This window comes from Aulostomus chinensis, chromosome 19, assembly GCF_037954235.1.
Source record: "Aulostomus chinensis isolate RoL2024-O1b breed Wild chromosome 19, RoL_Achi_v1.0, whole genome shotgun sequence".
Classification (NCBI taxonomy): domain Eukaryota; kingdom Metazoa; phylum Chordata; class Actinopteri; order Syngnathiformes; family Aulostomidae; genus Aulostomus; species Aulostomus chinensis.
Window position 1 is genome coordinate 7881769 of NC_141338.1, and position 18759 is coordinate 7900527.

At 41.3% G+C, this 18759-nt stretch overlaps 1 protein-coding gene across 2 annotated transcripts; it reads left to right on the top strand.

Annotated features, from left to right (window-relative positions):
- Nucleotides 1-16098: 16098 nt before the first annotated feature.
- Nucleotides 16099-18749, top strand: s1pr3b (sphingosine-1-phosphate receptor 3b). Of its 2 annotated transcripts, none has more exons than XM_086187024.1 (2): nucleotides 16099-16236; nucleotides 16612-18749. In XM_086187024.1, exon 2 carries the CDS (start codon nucleotides 16682-16684, stop codon nucleotides 17822-17824), a length of 1143 nt encoding a protein of 380 aa, XP_086043150.1. In that variant the 5' UTR covers nucleotides 16099-16236; nucleotides 16612-16681; the 3' UTR covers nucleotides 17825-18749. The 2 variants fall into 2 exon arrangements, with proteins under 2 accessions (XP_086043150.1, XP_086043151.1); XM_086187025.1 differs by having other exon boundaries at nucleotides 16722-18749.
- Nucleotides 18750-18759: the final 10 nt, after the last annotated feature.

The window sequence follows — 18759 nt, forward strand, 5'->3', positions numbered from 1 at the left end:
AGATAGATGATAGTAAGTTGATAGATAAATGATAGTTAGATACAAGATAGATAGATGGATAGATGATAGATGATAGATAGATGATAGATAGATAGATAGATAGATGATAGATAGTTAGATGATAGATAGATGATAGTTAGATTATAGATAGATGAGAGATGATAGATAGATAGATGATAGTAAGTTGATAGATAAATGATAGTTAGATACAAGATAGATAGATGGATAGATGATAGATAGATGATAGATGATAGATAGATAGATAGATAGATGATAGATAGTTAGATGATAGATAGATGATAGTTAGATTATAGATAGATGAGAGATGATAGATAGATAGATGATAGTTAGATGATAGATAGATGAGAGATGATAGATAGATGATAGATAGATAGATGATAGTTAGATAGATGATAGATAGATGATAGATTGATAGATGATAGATGATAGATAGATGATAGATGACAGATAGATGATAGATGATCGATAGATGATAGATAGATAGATAGATGATAGATAGATGATAGATGATAGATAGATAGATGATAGTTAGATAGATGATAGATAGATGATAGATGATAGATGATAGATAGATAGATGATAGTTAGATGATAGATAGATGAGAGCTGATAGATAGATAGATGATAGTTAGATGATAGATGATAGATTGATGATAGATAGATGATAGATAGATGTTAGATAGATAGATAGATGATAGATAGATGATAGATGATAGATTGATGATAGATAGATGATAGATAGATGTTAGATAGATGATAGATAATTCGATGATAGATAGATAGATGAGAGATAGATGATAGTTAGATAGATAGATGATAGATAGATGATAGTTAGATAGATAGATGATAGATAGATGATAGTTAGATAGATAGATGATAGATAGATGATAGTTAGATAGATAGATGATAGATAGATGATAGTTAGATAGATAGATGATAGATAGATAGATAGATGATAGATAGATGATAGATAGATGATAGATGATAGATAGATGATAGATAGATGATTCTTTTATGCTATGACATGAATGTACATTTATAAGCATTAGCTCAGTTCATCAATGAAATGTATTGAATGCTATGATTCATAAACCCTCCGTACATCTTCAAGTGGTATATTAGGACATACGGAGTAAGAACGCAGAGATAAAGGGACAAGCAAACATCCACATGAAGACCAGGTACTCCTGAGCCTAACCTTTACAGGAAACTGCACTTTTATTGATGTATTTTCTGAGGATGAACAGGTCCGTTGAAAAGACTTAACAACTTCAATAGTCTTGAATGGAATGGCTTAGCTGGGAAGACGGACATGCTAATGAACTTCTTTGTAAACCTCTTCATTAATGATTATTGTTGTATTAGTTTACTGTTTGCATCCTCGTAACCTTTCAAACACTGCATGAAAGTTTGATTACAGCGAGCAAATCTATTTCTTTCTCGGGAAAATGTGTCTTTAATCAAAGCCAAAAATGATCTCATCTCAGTTCTACCAGAAAGTTCCCATGAACATAGAAAGACAGCACCTTTCCGTTCCCCACGGAGGAACCATCACCCAGCGCCAGATAAGCTTGGTTATTGTTTTTACCTCAATGCAATTCATGAAATCAAACTCTGTGTGTGTATGTGTGTGTATTGGGGGGGGGGGGGGGTCTAATTTTGTTTCTTAGGACGATGGTTGGACTGGGATTCTATCAGCGTCCCCAAATTATAATTGTGTGGTTAGATATCTTATTTAAAAGCTCATAAATGTCCATATTAGCATAGCATCAAGTGTGTAAGTGCAAGTGTTGGAGGGGATACGTTATATATACACTCCATACCTGCCTTCATCCATACATAGTGTTCCCACCCACACAAACACGAGTTGGCTGGAGACTGGCTGACCTCAGTGTCAGGCTGCTAACGGTGGAGGCCAACTCTGATTTCTTATCATATAGATTTTATGAAATTGTGCTCATGATTTTATGAGTCTACAGAAGATTGGATTCAATGCAGCAAATGCAGTATGAGGGAGAAGAGGAGCTGAGATGGTTACACGTGTACAACACGGATGAATCACGTCTGGTCTTTAAGTGTCAGTGCACAGGAAGTCAGTGGCCATCGAATACACGTATAACACAGTACCATCATGTTTAAATGGGTGAATAGATCAATAATTGATGAGTTAAAGTCTTGTTATTCACTCTAATCATGCTGAATACAGTTTTTTAATATCAGAGTCAGATATGCCATATTTGATCTCCAGGGGAACTATTTCATTATTCTCACGTAGGTTTATACTCTCGATTTCAATAAATGAACAAGTGCAAAGCACAAAGAAAGTTTCTTCTCTCAGGCTCCCAACAGTTTCCTTTCACTAAAATGCAAATTTCACTTGCTGAGTCTCAACAAGCAGCGGCTGTCTGTTTCTTTACACTGACCTCTAGTGGAGAAAAGACAGTACTGTAACCAGTCTCGCTCATACAGTCTGACATTGAGGAATAATAAAAAATTGAGCGTTTAATCTAAATATACATACACTGTACCTGATGATATGTCAAATGAGCGTCTGCTGAATATGATCTCCATAGAGACCATTTTTTTATCATACTTTTTCCACAGACGCACACGTCTGTTCTACCCTGTGACGTCTTTCTCCCTCTAGAGGGCGCTAACAAGTTATAATTGACTTCTACACTGTGGAGAGTCAAGCATTCGTTTGACTCAGAAGCTTTATTGTAGTGAAATATAAGATTTCAGCTGTAATGGATAAATAACCAACATCATAAGTGAATTTGCGTCGGAGCTACAGACAATTTCCATGACAACATCAGGTCCTACTTAACTAGAAGTGACCCATAAAACCCTCCTGTGGTTCCAAATCTTGATGATTCAGTGAGCTCTTCATATCTGACCACACTGGAAATAAAAGCTTCTTTCTTGTTTCTCAGTCATCAGTTAGAACGAAACCTGAGTGGGAGGCAAAGACATGTGGCGGTGTGTTTAAAAGTTTGCACCAGCGTGTACAAAACGTGTGTGGCTTCCTTAGGACGTTTTTGACCTATTACCCTGTGGTTTCTTTGATGTTCCTGGAGGACCCTGCCAGTCCTACACAGCGAGAGTTCTCACTGTGCACTAGTACGTTCTGCATGCACACACAAAGACATGCCCCTAACGTTTCTAATGGGACATCCTCTGAGGAAACTGTGTGACAATGCAACCACACAATGCAGCAAGAAAAGAGACCACAGGGGCTCTCGGAGGTAACGAAGTGTGATGTTCTCTGGAGGAGGGGGTGGGGGCAAACGAGGAAACACCTTCTAAACAAAAGGCCTTGAAAAAGTTCAACAGCTTCTGCACCAGAATGCCAGACACAAAGAACAAAGTGTATGACATGTAAGAAAGTATTTTAGCGCCCAGTGAAAAGTTTGTATTGCTATTTAAAGAGTTTGATGTGTGTGTGAGTCTGTAAAAGGACGAGCAGCAACATTCAAGGTTAGTGTGTGAGAGTGTGTGTGTGTGTGTGTGTGCGTGTGTGTGTGCGCGCGTGTCTTTGATGCCAAAACTAGACGAAACTGCTGCTGCTGTCTTCCAGATTATGATCGGTAAATCCATCCATCCATCCATCCATTGTCTTCCTCTTATTCCTACATTATGGGTCGCGGGGGGGCTGGAGCCGATCCCAGCGTCAATGGGCGAGAGGAAATATGTGCATATTAAAGAGTTTTCAAACTATTTTACTGGAGATTCTGTGCATCTGTGAGGCTACGGTGTACTTTCTTGTAGCACAAAATCTCATTAAAAAAAGAGAAATGAAACAAACAAGAGAAAGAAATAAAAGAATGAAAGAACGAACGCAAGACAGAACAAATAAAAGTATTTGCAGATGAAAATGTGTTCAACTTACACGTATGACCATCATTAGTCGCCCATCAGATTCAATAATATGATCGTTTGGTCATTTTTAAACAATTTTTTAAAACTTTTTTTTAGGTCTCGTTGTCTCACTTGAAATCACGATACAACTGTGTGCTACTCCGCTAATTCTCAGCATTCTAGCAGAGGCGGCTGCTGCTCAGCAACACCGCATAATGTTGCTTTAAACAAATCAGTCTTCTTCCACGAAGGTGTGACATGTCAGGAAATATGTAAATGCTAATCTCTGTCTTGCCAGAGTTCACGGGTTCCGCTGCTTTCGCAATCTCTAAGACTTTTCTGAAAAAATGCGTGACAACGACCTCGCGTCACTTTCTAAAATATATATTGAGCAATTCAATCTGATTACATTCAGTTACATTAAATTTCTTCAGATGAATCAAAAGTTTAAACTTTTTTTGCAGTGTTGAATAAAAGTCCTGATGTGGAACGACAAATGAAACTGGAACCATCAATAAGTGTGTGTGTGGGGGGGGGGGGTTTACAAATGGTAAGAAAAAAAAAGATGATTTAATTGTTAAATCCAGAAAGACAGAAGGAATCATCGAAATTATTTTTAAAAATGTGATAAAAGGACGTGGGAGTTCTGGTGGTCTAAGAATAACCAGTACAGTGTTTCCGTGTCCCAGCAAGCACATCTAAGCTAACATGGAAGCTGCAGCCAATTCTTCAGCTGCTTTCCTTGTTGGCACCAGACACAATCACACTGACTCCAGGTTTGTGTGTGCTAGTGCGTGTGCGTGTGCGTGTGTGTGTGTGTGTGAGGGTCAGGGAGGCACCAGTCATACAGCTTCTAATAAAATATGTATACAGTTTGGGAAAAGGACTCAGAGCTGAGTTTCCTCTAGAAGATTTTACTACACAAATCATTTCACAGTTAGTACCTGTATGGTTGATGCCCCTCTTTTAAACAAGCTGGTTTCCATGGCAGCAAAGCTAATGAAAACATCACTTCAGGGGTCAACGCATCTATGAGGGTTGTTATTTTTTTTGTAATTTGGTTCATGTTTTGTACGCCTCCGCACTAGCAATAAATCTGGGGTGGAGTCATCATGTCTTCAGGTTGTCATATTTGGCACAGGCTGCACGGGATTTGGTCATTTTCAACATTTCTCAGACCTTTTTTAGGTCTCGTCTTACTTGAAATCATGATTCACGGTGCAGTGGTCAGCACTGTTGCCTCACAGCAAGAAGGTTAGGGTTCGAGTCCCGGCTCCATCACAGGATCTTTCTATGTAAGTCTCCATGTTCTCCCTGTTCCTGTGTGGGTTCTCTCTGGTACTCCAGCTTCCTCCCACAGTCCAAAGACATCAAGAGGGGACGAGGCTGATTGATACTCTAAATTGACCGTAGGTGTGACTGTGAGTGTGAATGGTTGTCTGTCTCTATGTGTTGGCCCTGTGATGGACTGATGACCTGTCCAGGGTGAACCCCGCCTCTCACCTGAAGGCTGCTGGGATAGGCTCCAGCCCCCCCGCGACCCTTAACAGGATAAGCAGTAGAAAATGGATGGATGGATGGATGGATGGATGGATATTTGGCACCGACATCCACAAAGAAACAAGTATGAAATGAAAAACACTGGGGGTCAAAGGTCACTGTCACGACACATGTACATTATATCTGTCTAGTTCTCAATATTGTTTCAATACTTCAGGAGCAACCAAAAGAAATCCCTTCCAATTTGGCGCAAAGATCCACAGAAACATTTCTTGTAAAAGGTCAAAGGTCACAGTCACCTCACACATACTATACACGATATCTGTCTCATGGTCACTGATCTGAAATCTCAGGAATACCACAAGGAAATTTCTTCAAATTTCACACAAATGTCCATGGGACAAACTGAAAAGAGTTTGGTGGCCGAAGGTCAAAGGTTAAGGTCACTATGAAGGCACACATTGCAGAGACATAAACTGCGATGCGACAGCTGCAATTTAACAATGAGTTGATGGAAGTATTGTCTTCTTGTGGGAGCAGAGCTCAAATGTTATGGTGTGGTTAATATCTGTTTTTTTAAATGAACATTATAGTCTCCTTTAATACAAGCAAACCAGTTGAGGCAGGAAACACCTACGTCAGTCTAAATATAAGGGTTGTAAAAAAAAAGTCCACATGCTGGGATCAATGCAAAAGTGCTTGTCGTCAACGGAAACCATTTAGGTGCATGCTTGAAAGATAATACATTTTGATAAGCGGTAGGCAGAGATCACGTTCAAGCAATCGATCTGCTGACGCTCCTGTTTAGCTGAAACACGCCACAATACATCTGCTTCCCACTCACTGCCACAACGGTACAATCAGCTGGATGAGCAACTTTTAAGAACTGTTGTAATGAAGCATGTGTTGTTGCTTAGTGACAACAACATGCGTACATGCAAATACATCACAAATAAAATACTAAGAAATTTATGACAGGAAACAGGGAAAATTCATCTGTTTTCACATCCTATTTTGAGTTCTTCTTTTCTTTGGCCAGATTGAACTTTATCAAATCCGCAGAGGTTGTTTTGTTTTCTTTTTTCTTTTAGTGGTGAAAGTATCACCACAAGCATCCAAACCACAAAAGACATCTCAATTTTGATGTATCCTGTCCAACTCAGGTCAGGCTGCAGTCAAACATGCCAAAAATCTATTAGCCGAACAGTGAATGATCCTTTCTAACTCTATGTGTCAGAATTTGTATTCTTTATCAGTAAAGTGGTTTGGAAATTGATCTGTGATTGAAGGAAATGATCATCCAAGTATTCTTAGCTACACAATACAATAATTCATGCAGTTATTCAAAGTCATATGACACGGGTTTCATCTGCAACTTATATGTTTTTGCCTATAAATTCACTCGTCAACATGCACACGATGATAAAATTCTGTATTCTACAATTCTACAATTTCATTTAGCAGACGCTTTTGTCCAAAGCGACGTACAACACAAGCAAGAATTTAGACTTAATTAAGGAAAAGTCCACAGGAAGCGCAAAAGTGCTTCAGTTGTGATTTGGTCACAGGTACTGCCATCTAGTGGCAGAAGAAGTGTCGCGCCCCCCCCCCCCTTTTTTTTTTTTTTTTTTTGACAGACATACAACATCACACAACACAGTTAGTGCTACATAATCACTAAGTGCTGGGTCTTGGACCCTCTGACTTATTCTACCCCAAAGAGGAGAAGAGTCAGGTTAAGTGCCTCGGTGCTCTCTGAACAATTGAGTCTTCAATTGTCTCTTAAAAGTAGAAAGGGACTCAGCAGAACGCACAGAGTTCGGTAGTTCGTTCCACCATTTGGGAACAACAGAAGAGAAGAGTCTGGCTAGGGATTTGGAGCAGCGCTGGGCTGGAAGCACCAGGCATCTTTCGCATGCAGAGCGTAGTGGGCGAGAAGGAGATGATGTATATTGCTGCATTAGCAGTGATAAGGCAGGCAATATCCTTATGCCTATTTTCTCATCCCCCCCCCCCCCCATTAAATTATAAAATAAAAACACGATCCAACGTAGGGCTGTGGAGGTGGTAGCCCCAGGAAAAAGCGTCGCTTCATGCAAATGTTTGTGCACATTACCGTAATATTTCATCAAAAGCCTTTTGAAGATGCATGAACGTCCACTTTAATGTCACCATGTCTAATAATGGAAATCAACACAGAAGAAGAAATTGTTTCAATATCAGTTGTGGGTTGTTAGCATGCTATCCAGTAAGCCCCAGTCTGTTTTCTGTCTCTTTCCAACATATTTTGAAGGAGATAAACCAGGTGAAGTGGCTTTGACACCAATGACAACGCAAACGACACCAAAAAACATTCCATATTGTACTGATAGTTTTGTTTTGTTTGTTTTTTGATGCAATGGTGCCAGTAAAACCTAGTCTGAGCAGGCTGTTTCATAAACTGTCAGATTAGAAACGGGCAGTCTTTATTTGTTGTCTCTAAACTCCGGCAGTTAGCTTCAATTTTGTTTTGGTGTTAGGCTATTTTCCATGAAAAATGTGTGAATTAAACCCAGGATCAACTAAAACTGATAATATATTGCCTCTGTTGTTGGCCTTAGACTTCCACACGGTACCTTTATGGATCTGCGAGGGTAATGTACTGCTCTCCATGCTACTGTGCAGCCATCACTTCCAGTGATTGCAAAGTTTGTAGAACAGCCTAATGTACAACTACATTGAATCAGTAATGTTATAATGGTGTCCAGATCACTCAGTCTAATAACAGTAATTTGCCAGTTAGCTAAAGAGCACTTGTATTGATCCTACTATTGAGGGGCAAAAAAAAATAAATAAATAAAAATCTTTATGACCCTCAAGAAGAGTCCTCCCAGATCTTGGATGGATTATGTTTAAACTGAAATGAAAATTAAAAAAAAAAAAAATTCAAGTCACCCTGACTGAAAAAAAAAAAAAAAATTCAATAAAGATAGTATGTCGTGTGGTACGGACCCATTTACCAAGCTGCACAACACATAGAACTTCCATGGATGTTAATGGAGAGGAAATTGATCTGCTTTTATAATCTTATGCTATGTAACTAATGTTGTCTGAAGTTGTCAAGGACTTACAACTAGCCTTCAGGTTTTGTTTATTGCCTGTAAGACTAATCTGAGGGCTTAAAAAGTCCTCAGGTGAACAAATTTGTGCGTTAGACTCACGAATGAAGCTTTCTGAGCAAAAATGATGTTCAGGCTTCAGAAACGTGCTCACCTGCAACGCGGGGACTAAATCTGTATCCCTTAGTACAAATACCGCTATTTTAGTAGAATATTTGCATATCAATGGACTTTGTGCTTTCACTAAACATTTTTTTAAAAATGTGCTTTTCTACAACCAAAGGGTCACTGCTTCAATCCAACACTTCCCCTGGGGACCACACCCAAGTACCCTTGAGCAAGATACTGATCCCCTAATTGCTCCCGATGGCCCTGCATCAGACTGGCAACTGTCTAGGGTGAACCCTGCCTCTCACCCAGTGTCAATGAAAATGGGTGGATGGGGCTTTGCTACATTTATATGAACATATCAGTCACACCACTTTATCATAACCATTCAGGCATAAACGGATGAATTATTGAACATCCCTGAGCACTGGATCACAAAAACATCAGGCAGAATGTTAACTTTTACTTTTTCCATACTCATACATTTTCTTTTGAAGTCAAGAAAACTGTGATACTTCCACCAGACACCCAGAGCTGAAAGAAAGAGACGGTATCTTCTGTTGCAGCAAAGACTGGAATAAAAGTGACAACTCAGCACTGAAGTCTTGTTTTTTGATAAAGCAATGATTGCCATCAATATGGGGAGAAAAAGTGGAAAAATTGAAATGTCTTTTTAGACTTTTGTTTTCAGAATATGGTCAAACCAAAGTAGAGGCTCCAAAGTAGAGGGGGAAGACAGATGGATCAATAATTATAATGCATGTAGTGATTTTAGGGGCTCCTCGTGAATTTGGTTGTGTGCTCCCCACAGGCTCCAGACTCCTCTCTGGTTAAGACTGTAATAGCCATCCATTCAGCAATAAGACAGGCAATAACCAGTGATTGTTGGACATCAATACAACAAGCTCTGAGTACTGTAGAACTAATGGGTCCGAGACAGAAAAGCATTCCTCGCAGCCATGATAAATGGACCATTGCTGTACACTCACATTAACTGCAGACAGAGCTGATGCAGTTTCGCTCAACAAACAGAAGAGTTAACAGCTGCGTTTGCCACTTAATGGAGTATTAACAGGACAGACGACTTATTCGTAAGGCACATCAAGAGCCCCGTTCAGATTCTCTAGGTTTGACTAAGAAAGAATCCGATTAATTTTCTTTTTCCTGTATGATGTAATTTATAATACCGTTACCTGCAGATACTAGAACGTTTGGGTTGCTCATTTCACCTTTGGCCCCTTATTTCTATACAGCTCCCGCAGGCAGTCTGAACCAAAATCCATTGATTAACTCTTCGAATGGACAACAACTGCAGAGGTAATAATTAAAAACCTTTCTTCGATGACTACATACGATCTACAGCTGCATTATGACAAACCGTTTCCACCATTTTGTTTTTGTTTGTTTATATAATTTAGTTATTTCAGTTCACCGACTGAAGTTCAAGGTGTCTCATCAGACAGAGCTACCCAACACTGTCAGAGTAATTTTAAAGACGCACGTAAAAATACACGCGCAAGCTTTAACTGTAATTCTTTTCTGTGGTTTTGCATTGACAGCATTACATTAACCTGATCTGACATTCTTTTAGCACCAACCTTGGCTGGAATATCATTCAATTATCAAAAGGTCCCTCAAAATTTGTCCACTAAAGTATTTTATTTCCCTATGTGCAACATCAAGTGATTTCAGTCCATTTATTCTAATCCTAATATCACCCAGTTTGATAGGCAGAGATAAGTGTTACTGAAGTAAAAACCCACAGGCAGAACCTCAGTAAAAGCATCCAATTGTGCTTGAAACAAATGTTAACAGTATCAAATACAGCTTTTTCAGAATATAGACTTTTTTCAGTCCTTTACTGAGCAGACAAGAAAATAGATACCCTTCTCTTCTCTGTCTCTCCAACAGAGATTGGCTGACAGCCAGTTAGTTTAGCACAATGAACAGTGGTCTATGGGAAGTGTTAGCGTATCTGCGTCAAAAGTAATCAACTACATAAATTGACCCAGATGTTATCATCCTTATCCTCTCTTATAAGTCGACCATGATGATAAGTAGGAGTCGCTCCTCCAGCTACAAACAAGAACTTCATTTATTTAGCCAAATGTTTGGGGTGCTATGTCGGGAAAATAGTTCTCTCTGATTTCTGGTAATTTTATATTGCAGTTTCAAAATCCGTGATGAGTATAACCCAGGTCATACCAAGGAAGGCAAAGAAACGTGTATTTGGTGGCCAGTGACTTAGACATGCTAACGCTAACGCTTCTCATCCATTCCCATTCGCTGTGCTCGAGTGGTGAGCTGGTCCGTGTGGGTCTTAGTGCGTACACACATGAGAGAAGGGTATCTATCCTCATGTCTTGGTTCTGGGGACCACTGCAAATAAGTAGACTTCCCAATAGATTGGTGCGTTCTTTGAAAAGCACCAAATCGTGAACAAACAAAAGGTACGGGCACCAGTTATCGCTGCAGCTGCAGGAAATGGCAGAACTAAAGACCTATTTCTGTTTGTGTGGCCTTCTAAAGTTAGCAGATCCTAGACTAAACTGTGCCACAGCTGAAATTATGCCTCAGTAACATCTCTCAGGCCTTGTTCTGTTAAGTTGCATGCAAGAGACCGCCGGGCCCAGAAATACTGCCGCCACAAAGCCACAGGGCAGGAGGGGACGGTCCGCCTCAGATTCATAGCCCAGACTCCTGGGGTGTGTGTGTTTGCCTCAAAATGGCGAGGGTGAAATTAAAGGCAGGCTTTTCATGTAATTGCACATGGATGTGCCCACTGCCCATAGTTCTGACCCCAGCTCCTGCTCTCTAATGAAGGGTTGAGAGTCTGAACAAGGCAATCCCCGGCGGAGTAACAGCTACAGGGATGCTGGCCAAGTAGATTTTATAATGCACTGAAAGACAAGGCCCTTAACTTTGTCTATCTGCTCATTCTTCCTTAACTATTAGCTCTCTGTTATCAATAAGAGGCTACATTACCAGTCACACAAACTGCATTGCAATCAATTATGAATGTCATAATAATGCTTTAAAAATGTGGGCATGTTTAAGCATGCACTGCTTTTATATTGCATTAAGTTGAATAATTAATACCTGGATCTCTTTATGTCCTGAGTCAGTAAGAAGTTACAGTGTAAAGATCTTAGATGATGATATCAGAATCAGAATCAGAAATCCTTTTCCCTTGCGGAAAATTGTTGGAATACACTTTGATACACTTGGATATCAATCATCGTCACCACCATTAACCTAAATAATTTAAAACCTCAAGATTTGAAAGATAGAATCTTTTCTCTCTCTTTTTTTTTAATTACTACAAATTGCAATAAACACCATCAGTTAAGAAAAAGTCCAGAAAGTGAAGTGAGTCTAAAAGTGAAGTGAAACAGGGATACTGAGTTTGCTGACCTGAGCTCTCCAGGCAGGGGTCCAAACAACAAAGACCTGGTCACCTTTAGCAATAAATCGAGATTAAGGGACCAGACGCCCCCCTTCTGGAGGATCTAAAACTGTGGACGAGCTCATAGGGAGGAAGAGGATCATAGATGAAGGCAGGAACCCGACAAGAAGTAAACGCGTGGCTTCGATCCTGAAACTCTCGGGTAACCAGTGGAGCTGCGGTGTTGATACTACCACAGAATCATACTTGATAGATTAACGCTCAATAAAAGCTGGTACTATTTGAATGCATGCGGGAGCAGACTAGTGCTGCGCTCCGACACAAACATCACTTCCTGTGTCACTGAGAGATCACCCTCACTGTATGATTTTAACATGTGGCTGTTCGTCATGTGAGGACAACACAGTTTGATGGAAATCAACTGATGTTTGTTGCATCGCGGTGACTTCTGTAACCACTATGTCCACCTTGTACACGTCTCCAGTTCAAGACTTTCATCAAACCTGTGAAGTTTGAAAAAAAAAAAAAATTCTCACCACGTGGAGTCCAGTTTGAACAGCTTCCCGTTCCATGGCGAAATATCAAAATTGGCCGTCTCGCCACGGTAACATGGTTCAACTGAATCCTCAAATCTTCACAGTAGCTCATTGCCAAGTTTTAAGGTCCTTCTGCCCAAATTAGAGACCTATTATCAGCAGTGCATCAAAGTGTAAAAAAAAATGTTGCCAGCAGGTGGCGCTGTGACTTGAATGAGTGAATGTTTTTGCCTTCCCACACCAAGTTTGGTAAAAATCAGCCTCATAGTTTTTGACGTAATCCTGCTGACAGAAAAACAGGCAAACAACTAATGTAATAATATATAATTACAGACATTCTCCAGCATTATAAGAACATTTACTTTGGATTCTTCCATATAGTTTTCCTTCTGGGATTCTACTAAATTGAATGCAGGACTTGTACCAGTGATGGAGAATTTATACAGTGTGCTATTGTTTGACTGAAACACACAGAAAGCATATACAGTAAAAAGTTTGGGGGCCGCCTGTAGTTGGGTAGTGGAAACTTTCCCTGAGGAATGGTTTCAGCAGCTGTGAGGCCAGCTAGAATGAGGGAAGGAAGGTTATATTGTGCAGCACTTTCAAATGAGGGGTTGCAGCTTGTAGGTTTATACTCAAATAATATAGCATTATAATAGCAGGGCATCACACATACGCTGGATTGATGATTTAGGCGAGATGTGCAGCTCCTGACGCTGGAAACTGGCAGCTCCTACAGAACTTTAATTACTGTCCTGCTGACAAAGATGAGAGGAAAAGCCAGACTTGCTGAAACCAAAGAAGCGGTTGCCTCCAAAGTAATGAGGGTGGTCCTGCAGACGTGAAAACCCTCCACCCATGCTCCTCTTCAGTAGTCTATGAATACACATAAGACACAAACTCACTCAGACCACATATTATGGGTTTGTACTTGCTGATGGTTTCATTTTTGGCCCAAAGTTTATGTAAATGCAGATGCTAGCACCACATCTCTGTATTTTGCTGAGAAACCCAAGGTTTTTCCAATCATGTTCCTGCTCTGTTAATCCAGCTGCCGTTACGTGGACCCGCGTCCTGATTGGTCCCAGATTTTGCTGCGGGTCCAGAGTAACTACTTGGCTTTTTCCCGGAGACTTTCCCATTGCTTCTGGCACAGTGCGACCTGCAGGAAATGACTGAGAATTGTGACTGTAACAATGCTCATGGACCGCCGCCAGACCACAGCTGTTTATTCAACCACACAAAACATTCCTATGGGTTAATAACCACAGACGGAGGAGGGGAAATATAGTATTTAATGATTTGGTCTGTGACAGAACAGAATGTGCCTCATTTGGGGAAAGTTGTGAGCAGATAAAGTAAAGCAACATTCTTAACCGTTTAGTCATATTCCAGTGAACACATCCAGTAGACATTCTGTGCGAGTTCAGCTTGAAAATAACACAGTTCTTTAATGTTTTAGTCTTTCAAAGCTGCGCAGCACTGACTCCACTTTGTCACATCTATTTCAGAGTCATCATCTGTCTTTGTGCCTCCCAGACTCTTCTGGAGTCCCACCACTTGCCGCCAGCCCTGCCCATCCTTCCTGGATATGAGGTCAGGACAGAAGGACCAGAACAAAGGATGGGCTGCAGCCTTAAAGGAGCGCACGCTAGCGCTTTTCCCTTTTCTCTCTCGTGTCCCCACTTCAAGTGACATCACCGAAGGGAAAGTCAGAATGAATCAGTGAACCGGCAGAAAAGAGCCTTTGATGTAAAGTCTCTAAGTCACATTTTCTTGAACTTTTGCCCAGAAGAGTAACAGAGGAGTTTTATTTCAGCCTTTGTTCTTAGTTTTATTCAATCCCAGTATTTTTATTCTGATCCATCTCATTTGTTTTTAGCGTTTCTCACTTATATTTTCAATAATCCATCTATTGATATCCCTCCATAGGGGGCCTACACACCGGGAGACGGGATCCACAAATACTGGGATCCATATTGGGGATTAAGGGAATTCTGATAGTGACGTATCAACCAAAATACATCTATCCTTCAAATGTGGCCATTAAACAATAGTGACAAGTACAGGAAGTCAGTGCACTGACCTCACGTCCAAAAAAGCTTCGGCAACACTGTAAAACGAGTCATCTGTCAATATTCCTCCTGCAATGATCCCGCAAATGCAGTGATCAAAAACGTTTGACGAAGATAGAAATGGAGGCTATTTTACAGTTTAAGAATAAACCTAATTGTCCAAACTGCATCTTGAAGTTTTCATGCTGGTTTCATGTACAACAACACACTGTGATACCGACGCCCGTACGTCGGTCGGACTCTACTTTCTACGCAGGTAATGCGATCTGTTCCATCACAAATTTCATATATATATATATATATATATATATATATATATATATATATATATATATATATATATATAAATATATATATATAGTTGGTGTTTGGAGAAGGTTGCCATGGGCAGAGGAACGATCCCTGTAGTTTAAAACAATATCAGTCTTGCAGATAAATATATGACGTGTATCTCACTCCACCAGCTCATCAGGATGCAACCACATCGATTCTGCAGTGTATTCTATATGTTTGGCTTGATGTATTGCATGCAATTATGTTCTTGACTGCTATATTGTCTGTGCTGTGTTGTTGTTATAGCAGCTGATGCTTTACAATTGCTGTATTGTGGGTGTTCTCCTTTGATTGTCTCCAGGGACCACCCCTGCAAACGAGCTCGACAGCTTCAGCCAGTTATGTCCCGCTTTGTCCCTGATAAATAAGCAGAACTGACGCTATTGCTGTTGACAAAAACAACATGCTTTTCAATCATGAAAGCCATGGATTCGAAATTAGTATTTAAGTTGAAAAAAGAAAGAGTAGAAGTGGGCTACAGCGTTTCAACAGTTAAAGAGTTCAAGGTTCATTTACCAGGAGAGATGTCCAAGCAAGAAAAGGTGAAGAAGTCCAAGGCAGCTCTCCTTGTTTCATTAAAAAGCCTTCATTAGTGTTGGCTTACATAACGGCGTGTTTTCCTATGTAAGCCAATATGAAGGCTTTTTAATGAAAGAAGAAGAGCTGCCTTGGACCTCTTCACCTTTTTCCTTGCTATTAGTACTGAGGTTTTTTGGTTTTAGTGTAAATCAGAAACTCAGATTGCAGAACTGTTGTACTTCTTCATGGAGGCTAGTTTTTCTTTGCCTGTCAGAAATGATCTGAAGTGTCCAACGTTCCCTTAAAATATGATATAAATAAATGAATAAAAAAGTTTGGCTCTTCTGAAAAAGTTTGAGAACCTAGAGAGTCGAAATAGTTCTCAATAAGTCACTTAAACGGACCAGTTTTTGACTCGTGTCTGCTGATTTTTTTTCTTTAAAAAAAAACCCCAACCTCACTAGAAAAACATGTTGTTATTTTTTCTTTAAACTATGTGATTCTAGTTTTAAATAACGATATGAGGAACAAAGATCTGGCAGTGATGAGGTGAGCCTCCAGCGGCAGCAGCCTCTCTGCTCGCTGCCCACCGGCCTGCCGGAGGGAGGGAGGGGTGTGACTTCCAGTTCACCCTCGACAGCTCCGGAGTTTGGAGGAAAAAGATGAGGAGCTGCTGTCTTCCAGCAGGCGAGAATTAAACTTCTTTATCGCGGGATATTTACTCTCTGGCTGTGAGATGTTTGTCTTTCAGTTGACTTTTCAGCAAACGGCGAACATCCCGCGGTAAGTTGCTTGTACTTGTCAAGGAATTGGATTGAGGAATCTGCCTTCTCAGTCAGTTGTTGTGCCTCTGCGCCGTTTAATTGTCTGAAGATCGATACATTGCCGTGCATTATTTGATCGATATTCACAATGAGACAAATGCTCGAAGGTCGAGGTCAAGTTTGATTTTAAAGAGATCTTTTCATTCCGGGCAATGGCTCGAGATTCCTTTCCTACATCGTAGTTTATGTGCATGCCAAATTCTTCTTTTTTTTTAAGTTTGCTGCCTGCATTTTCTGTTCCAGTGGTGGAAAAAATAAATGATAGTTTTCAATCAAACGCTGCATTGAACTGGAACAATTATTTGGCTGCTTACATTGTGTCACATCTCTGCAGTTGAACAAGGTGGAACTGCTGACACTGGACTCCCTGCTCTCTCCTGACATCCAGTGTCAGCAGCCTGAAGATGATCAACCCTCAGATTTACCTCCACTACAACTACACAGGCAAGCTGGACCACCGGCCCAGCGTCGGCACCAGCCCCGGCATCCTGGACACCAAAACCATCGTCTTCCTCATCATATGCAGCTTCATCGTCCTGGAGAACCTCACCGTGCTGGTGGCCATTTGGAGAAACCACAGGTTCCACAACCGCATGTACTACTTCATCGGTAACCTGGCCCTGTGTGACATGCTGGCTGGGGTGGCTTACCTGGTCAACCTGCTCCTGTCCGGGGCCAAGACCCTGCAGCTCTCATCTGCTCTCTGGTTTGTCAGGGAGGGCAGTATGTTTGTAGCACTCGGCGCCTCCATCTTCAGTCTCCTGGCAATTGCAATCGAGAGACACCTGACTATGATCAAGATGAGACCCTATGATGCCAGTAAGAATTACAGAGTCTTTCTGCTCATAGGGACCTGCTGGCTCATCGCCATATCTTTTGGGGCTTTGCCTATTCTGGGCTGGAACTGCCTGGGCAACCTCTCTGATTGCTCTACAGTCCTCCCCCTCTACACCAGGAAATATGTAGCTTTCTCCATCACCATTTTCATGGTTCTGCTCTTAGCCATGTCAATCCTGTATGCCCGCATCTACATCCTGGTAAAGTCCAGCAGCCAAAGGGTGAGCAAGCACAGCAACTCTGAGCACGCCATGTCCCTGCTGCGCACTGTCATCATTGTGGTTGGGGTCTTCATCGCCTGCTGGACACCCATTTTTGTCCTGCTCCTGGTGGATGTGGCATGTGGGCAGCGCAGGCACTGCCCCATCCTCTACAAGGCTGACTGGTTCATCGCGCTGGCTGTGCTCAACTCAGCCATGAACCCCATCATATACACTCTGGCCAGCCGCGAGATGAGACGAGCCTTCCTGGGTCTGGTGTGTTGTATTTGTTACAGGGGCAAGGCGTCTGTTCAAGGGAGCGGCAACAGGCCGTCTCTGGAGCCCAGCCGCAGCAGGAGCAAGTCGTGGAGCAGCCAGAATAACCCCAACCAGAACCAGCAGAGCTCCAGGCAGGCGGAGCTGGAGACGGCCCATGGCGAGGTCTCAGTGGTTGCTGGAGCAAGTCGAGGCGTTGCAGAGACCTTCCACAAAAGCAACGGAAAAACCTGAGCTAGATATCTGCAGGAGGAGGAGGATGAGGGTGGTCCAGATGTCACAGGCCTGGAGGAAGGACACAGATATTTGAGAGTAGAATTCTTGGAATGAAACTTCAGGGCTGTCAGGCCTTCATGTGCTTCATTGATATATCTGCATCATCCACACTTGGGAAGCTCTCTGACACAAATACACTTGACTGATGGAGGCCTGGTAGCTGGTGAGTCAGCATCGCCGGCCGTCACATCCCTGCTCTTCTTACGCTCGACCGAAAAACGAGTCACCAGTGAGACAATTTAGAAAACTCACTGGCAATGAATTACAAGTGCAATTATAGTTATGCAGCAATGATGTAATGAATGAGTGATTGTAAACAATTATTAGTGTAATGAGAAACAGTGAAACTAATTTATTAATCATGCAGTATATTATGTCATTTTCTATCTTATTATTTACTTTGTCCTTAATACAACAGCGCAAATGGTGGTTTCGTAGGTTGAAACCTGCTGAGCAGTTCACTATATCAGTAGTATCGTGGTAGAATGGGACATGCATACTTTTCCCTTCAAAATATATATTTGTCTGGTGTACTTCGTGCATAAGTAGGTTGCCTTAAGTTACGCAAGGGCTCCATCTGCTGGTTAGTAATGGTGGTCGATTTCAACCCTGACGGGGTGTTTTAGGAAACTGCACGTTCAGGAGAGAATCTCTTCAATAATTGTCTCTGTACAAAGTTGTGTTTGTGTGTTTGGTCTGGTTACGAGGAACAGAAACGTTTGGTGTCAAAAGCATGAAGCCGGGAAAGTGAAAGAGGACACTTCCAGCCAGGGGACGCCATTTACATGATGCAGCATATTAGGTTATGATGCAGTAGATAGAAGACATAAAATGGTTTAAGGTTTTTTCAAAGTGTGAGGCAGGCCTCGGGGGGGGGGGGGTGTGTGTGCTGG

Bases quoted from the DNA above. Each gene is read 5' to 3' on its own strand.
- s1pr3b (XM_086187024.1), top strand. From the start codon at position 16,682: ATGATCAACCCTCAGATTTACCTCCACTACAACTACACAGGCAAGCTG.